This window comes from Galeopterus variegatus, unplaced genomic scaffold (genome assembly GCF_000696425.1).
Source record: "Galeopterus variegatus unplaced genomic scaffold, G_variegatus-3.0.2 Scaffold3031, whole genome shotgun sequence".
Classification (NCBI taxonomy): Eukaryota; Metazoa; Chordata; class Mammalia; order Dermoptera; family Cynocephalidae; genus Galeopterus; species Galeopterus variegatus.
The window spans coordinates 43,523-49,723 of NW_007729142.1; the positions used below are offsets into that span (position 1 = coordinate 43,523).

The 6,201-nt window shown below is 36.3% G+C and overlaps 1 protein-coding gene across 1 annotated transcript in view; it reads right to left on the reverse strand.

Annotated features, from left to right (window-relative positions):
• The window catches only part of EXOC2 (exocyst complex component 2), an 88,503-nt gene that overhangs the window by 43,186 nt on the left and 39,116 nt on the right, over positions 1 to 6,201 (reverse strand). The window contains exons 7-9 of the mRNA XM_008583759.1: positions 5,215 to 5,360; positions 4,998 to 5,079; positions 4,153 to 4,255 (exon numbers count right to left, since the gene is read on the reverse strand). Of these exons, the coding sequence (XP_008581981.1) occupies positions 4,153 to 4,255; positions 4,998 to 5,079; positions 5,215 to 5,360 (331 nt within the window). The remainder of the gene's footprint in view (positions 1 to 4,152; positions 4,256 to 4,997; positions 5,080 to 5,214; positions 5,361 to 6,201) is intronic.

Consider the following 6,201-nt stretch of genomic DNA (forward strand, 5'->3'; position numbering starts at 1 on the left):
CATAAGGTGTCATTTGTTCTGGGGTTAAAGACTTTTGTTCAATGGTAAATTTCCACTCACGTTACAAGCAGTGCTCTAGCCAAACATTAATCACTCAGGGAGAGGCCCGTGGGCCTCACGCTTCCTTCCCACGTTTCTGCAGTCGTGCGTATCTACTACTCAGACAGCTTCATTAGCAGGTAATTAGAGGAGAAACAAACCCATTTCATATTGTTAGTAACAACTGAAATGTTGAGAAAAAATGTGGCACCACAGAAACTACCCACCTGACGCTGACCTTCACAAGCTAAGGGGGAAGGCTCATTTCTGGGGAGAGGTGGGCACGGACCCTCTGCAGGAGGGCCACTGAAAGCACGCGCACAGGCTGCCCAACTTCCCCTTGTGACCGTCTATAGGTTGCGAATAGGCTGTGTGTCCACGTCAAGGAAGCAACAGGTCAATTAAGAGGAAGAACTTTACCCGTGTTAAGAAGCCACCTAGGACTCCTCACGTATGAGAACAGCACCCTGAGAAGAAAACTACAGTCTAACAGATTTACATGCAGCCTGGCATGCAGAATTCATTTCAAAGCTTCCGAAATCCAATCTGATCATTCCTCTCACAGGTTTTCCTCTTTTATCATCTGGAATGTAAATATAATGAATCGTACATTGTGCCTGTTCTTCCCAAAGAACACGTGACTTTATTCTCTCCTGCTGGGGATAATTTATTTCAGCATTCTCCCCAGATGGGCTTGTGTTGCCTCCAAGTACTTCTGCAACACTGTCTCCTGACACTTTCACAGAACCCTCGGGTTCAGTATTAGTAGTAGAACACAGAAGCATTCTTTTAGGGAAGCTGCTTCCTTTTAATTTTTAAACGACTGAATAGGAATGTGCATGGTCCATTACAAGTGCTCTTTCCCTGGCAAATCGATAACAAACTTGTTTGCTTGGCAACTTTTTAAAATTATGTTTCTTCAGTATGCTAATTATGTCCTTGTAAAATTCAACAATAATCCTCTTTCTATCACCTCATAAATGGGCATTAATTAAAAGAGTTTTGTAATAATTTTATAAAGAAAGATAAAATTATTCTCTTAGAAATTCTAGAGAGTCTTAAAGTTCAAAAGTAAAACAATGTGTACTAGGCTCTTCCAATAAGTTTCTTCTTTGCTTTTAGTATGCAGCTTAGAATAAGTACTTTCGTTTCAAATATCTTTATTTAGAATGATATGTTATTGCTATTTCTTTTAAAACTGCATATTAAAGAACATTTTTTAAAAGGCTTTTTAGAGATATTTTTATCTCTAAAGGAGGTCAAATGTTCTCATCAGAGAAATGATAGTTCTGCGATGATGAATATGCTACTTACCCTGACTTGATCATTACACATTGAGTACATGTACTGAAATAAAACTCTGTAACCTCATAAATATGTACGATCAGTATGTGTCAATTAAAAAGTAAATAAATTCCTTTAAAAACAGATTGTTAGAGGTAAAAACAAGGTAAAGAATGTTAATTATCATGGACATAGGCTTAATATTTTAAAATTTAATAATTAAAAAGTTGTTAGTGATATTCTAACATCACTCTAAACAATAACTAGGGACAAGATCACGCTAGCATGAAAAGAAATATAACAAAGTTTTGTTTCATGCTAAAGCTAGTAATATATTGCCTGCCAATATCAAGATAGAATAAAGAAAGTGAAAATAATCAGGAAGTTTTTAATTAGATAAAATAGTAAAAAGTAAAACAATACAGTAGTATTCTAATTTCCACTCCTAATGTGCGTAACTTGGATTATGTAAGAAAATGAATACAAATGTATTTTGTTGATGATCAAGTGATCTCTATCACCACTTGGTGTTCATAGTCCCTATCACCATAGATTTCAAAGCCCAACAGATATGTGACCTAGTTCTAATCTTTTCTATTTACTAAAGACTAAAAATTTAGTTTAAAAAGGTGATAGAGTTGCTTAGTGTGTTCCTAATGCATCAGAAGAAAAATAATGATTAAAAAATAAGTAACATTTTTGTTCTTTTCCTTTTAAAATGACAGGAAAAAAAGCAGTTAAACAGGCCATTTAAAAGGCATCTTTTTTGACACCACCATCTTTTAAAAGATATACAGTAAGTTAACCAGCCATAAGAACTGCACGTTAGTTATCCCTGTAGACTGTAATTCAGTACGTGAGGAAACCGTACCCTGTAGGCAAATTTACTATAATGAACGTAAACAGGCAATTAAATACAAAAAGCAGCAACTGTGAAGTGGCAGAGTGGAACACAGAGCCTAACCATCAGGACACCTGGCACTAGCTAGCTGAGTGTCTTGGACAAGACACTCGACCTGCCTGGAACTCTTGTTTCTTTATGTGTAGAAAATGAAGCAGTTGGATGACTAAGTGTAGTTTATTTCCAGCTTTAAATTTCTCCAATTCTACAAGCCATTCTCTCCTTACAGAGGCATCAAGGGTAAGCTTTGGAAGCAGACAGAAGGCAACCTCCTGGCTACCTGTGCCGGGCAAGCTTCGGCTTCTTCCGCTGTACAATGGGCAGCCTGCAAGTGACCTTCTGTGGCGGTTACCAGCACTACAGAGGATATATGGAAGGGACCGCACACAGCACCTGGGCGCACTGCACACACTCAGCAGTGGCAGCAGTCGATTTTAGTGCGCGCTCTCTCTCTCACTGCTGAAGCCTCCACTCGCTCGTGCTCCTTGTGGGCGATGCTGCTGTGCTGCCAGAGACAACAGCTCATGCTCCACTTACTCCTGATCACCAGGACACAGGTCTGAGTGTGGACACACATCCCTTCCACAACTGCACACACAGCAGCTTCCAGACCAGACCCTCCTTCCATGCATGGAGACTATTTTCAATGGTCACATGCTGACCACAGCCAAATGCATAAGTATATACAGTCTATTATTTTTTTATAACCACTGAATATTCAGTAAACTTCTCTAATTCAAAAGGAGAAGCCATTAAGTTTGGAAAATAATAGCTTATTCTGAGAACGAAGGTCACACTCAAAATAAACCAGAAGAAAATTAAGTTAATATTTTTTAATCACAGATAGAAAAAGTTTATAATTTATATGCCATCTCCAAATCCTGGTATAAACTACATATAAATAAAATTTATTGACTACTTATTATGTGCCAGGTGTTGTGTTAAATCCTTCAATGTATTCATAATTATCTTTGCAACTATGCTGAGAGGCAGATAGTATCATTATGTCCAAAAGAAACTGAAAAAGAGAAGCCCAAAGTGGACACTTAGTTCCCAGTAAGTGATGCCACTCCCTTAGAAAGCACTTTCTTCATGTTCTGTGACATCCATCACTTTTTTAAAATTTTATTTATTTATTTATTTNTTTTTTTTTTTTTTGTCCTTTTTGAGACCGGCCGCACCGCGCTCAGCCAGTGCGTGCTGTGAGCGCACCGGTCATCCCTATATAGGATCCAAACCCATGGCGGGAGCGCTGCTGCGCTCCCAGCGCCGCACTCTCCCGAGTGTGCCACGGGCTCGGCCCTAAGTTAATATTTTTTAATCACAGATAGAAAAAGTTTATAATTTATATGCCATCTCCAAATCCTGGTATAAGCTACATATAAAATTTATTGACTACTTATTATGTGCCAGGTGTTATGTTAAATCCTTCAATGTATTCATAATTACCTTTGCAACTACCCTGAGAGGCAGATCGTATCATTATGTCCAAAAGAAACTGAAAAAGAGAAGCCCAAGGTGGACATTTAGTTCCCACTAAGTGATGCCACTCCCTTAGAAGGCACTTTCTTCATGTTCTGTGACATCCATCACTTTTAACACTGCTGCTATTTGTTAAAAAGTATTCCCACCGAGTAACTTTATCTCTTTCACTAGTCACTAAGGCTTGTAAGTCAGACAGATGCTCAGCACTCTCTCTTCTGCTGAGCCACGGCACACTCCTGTGCTTCTCCTTTCACCAAACTGGTAGGACTTTTGTGCCCTTACAAAGTGAGTATTCCTGAACCCAAATATATTAGTATAACATATAAAATACCCCTCAATTTCTGCTATCTCTTACTTTTCCCCAAATTAGCTTTTAAGGCTACATGAGGCATCCAGTCCAAACAGATATATGTGACCTGTCAAAATTCTTGCCAGAGTTTTACCTTATGTAACGTTTTTGGTCATGTAAGGTCGATGGTGTCTCAAGCAATTTATCCAAAAGTAATTCTCTTAAAGCTTCAATTCTTGTTTCTACTTCAGCATAATCTATTTAAAAAGAAAATATACAAGACATACAGAATGGAAATTTAGAATCAAATTTCAGAAAACAGGAAAATGGATGCATTTGTGGGTGCTGGGGTTGCCTGAGAAGAGGCATGAGGGACCTGTCAGGAACGATCACAACACTCTGTCCCAGGTGTCAGTTATGAGGTCATGTGTATTCATCAAAACTCACTGACCTGTAGCATGTAAGGTCTGTGCCTTTCACTGCATGTAAATTTTAGCACAACAAAAAAAATAAATTAAGTTTCCTGAGTCCTTATGGGTTTCATTTTTGAATTTAATAAAGCCCTGTGACATTTCTCCTAGTTGATAAAAAGTCTCAGGGCATTTTAAGTTTTTCTTCTGTTCTGTAACTGTGATATTAGATATAATTTCAAAAGTTGTTGAGTCTGCTTTAAAGTAAGCTTCAAATTCATAAATATATGGGTCTTTCAGAAGAAAGAGGATTGAAATCTCTATAAAATACCTGTCATTGATTCTTTCCAGTAAAAAAAAAATTTAATAGCACGGTAGTCAACTAACAGCAGCGAATGTGCAAAACTAACTTATCATCTTAGTTGCTTATTTTCACTACATCTTGTTATTTCTGAAGGAATTGTTTTATATTTTAAAGAGAGCACTATATAAACAAAAACTAAAACACACACAGCATTCTTTCAACGGTGCATCCCAGATTTCTTCCTGTAAAAGTAAAGAAGATCTGAAAGTCACAAACAAGCCTTACATTTCTTGAACACTTGCACCTCCGTTTTCCCAAGGAGTGACTTGGCTTTTTCATAGTCATTAATAACCACATCACAATCACCCTTTAAAACAAAAAAATATTTTGGAGACTGTCAGTAAAGCATAATGAAGACATTAGCTTAAGATAAAAAAAAATCTGAACAAAGCGTTAAAAGTTATCATCTCTATAACTGTGTGTACATAAACACGTACTCTACCTTCTGAATATTCCTTTCAATATTTAGAGGAAGGTTGAAAAGAAACTTAAATCGCTGAAGCACATTGAGTGCATTTCTAGTGGAATCTGCCTTGTCCTTTCGACCTAATACTTCTTGAAATAACGTGTCTGCGGTATTGCTTGCTCCTGTTTTAAAGAGAAATATAAACTTAGATAAAAGCTGATTTTAATCAGAAAATGTGTAACAGCACTGGAAACAAACTGTTAAACTGCTACTATAGCTTTACATTAAAACCCAATAGACTAGTTTTTAAAAGTTAGCTATACTGGAGATCTTTTATGGTTTGCTAAAATAAAATTTAATTTTGCCTGCTAAGTCTTCTCATATGTTAAAAATGGTTTCCAATTAAAAACAACCATATTTACCATGCCCAAATAAATTCTCTAACATGAACCTACATTTATTTTAGTTACTCTTCTAAATTTTATAGCAATTATGGGCCCTTAGGTATTTCATTACTTCAGACAATAGAAAACACAGGCACATATGCATGTATGTGCACACACACGCACATTAGTTAAATTTCATAGATTCAATATCTACATAGGGGATAATAAACAAAACAAGGAAAGGAGTTTTCAGAAAAATTGTTCTAAAGAAATATTTTTAAACTAATCCTATTTCTTGGGAGAATTATCTCTTTGTATAGCAGGCACAGAAAATTACACATGCAATTTAAAATGACAAACTTTTATACAACATCATTAATATTTCTTGAGTCAGACAATTCTTACAAAATTATAAATGAAGTGGACATTTCATACTTTATTTTTATCTAAAAGACCTTAAACTATATGAATCACTGTAATGAAATAGCTGCTCTATGTAAAGCAACATTTGCTGTGTACAAAAATAGCTTAAATTTTGCAACTTGTGAATTATTTTTAATTAACCACAAAGAAAGCGGAGAAAAAGAGTAAACTGTTTTCAACTGTTTGATTGCTGCTTGTAAAAAGCTTCTGCGTT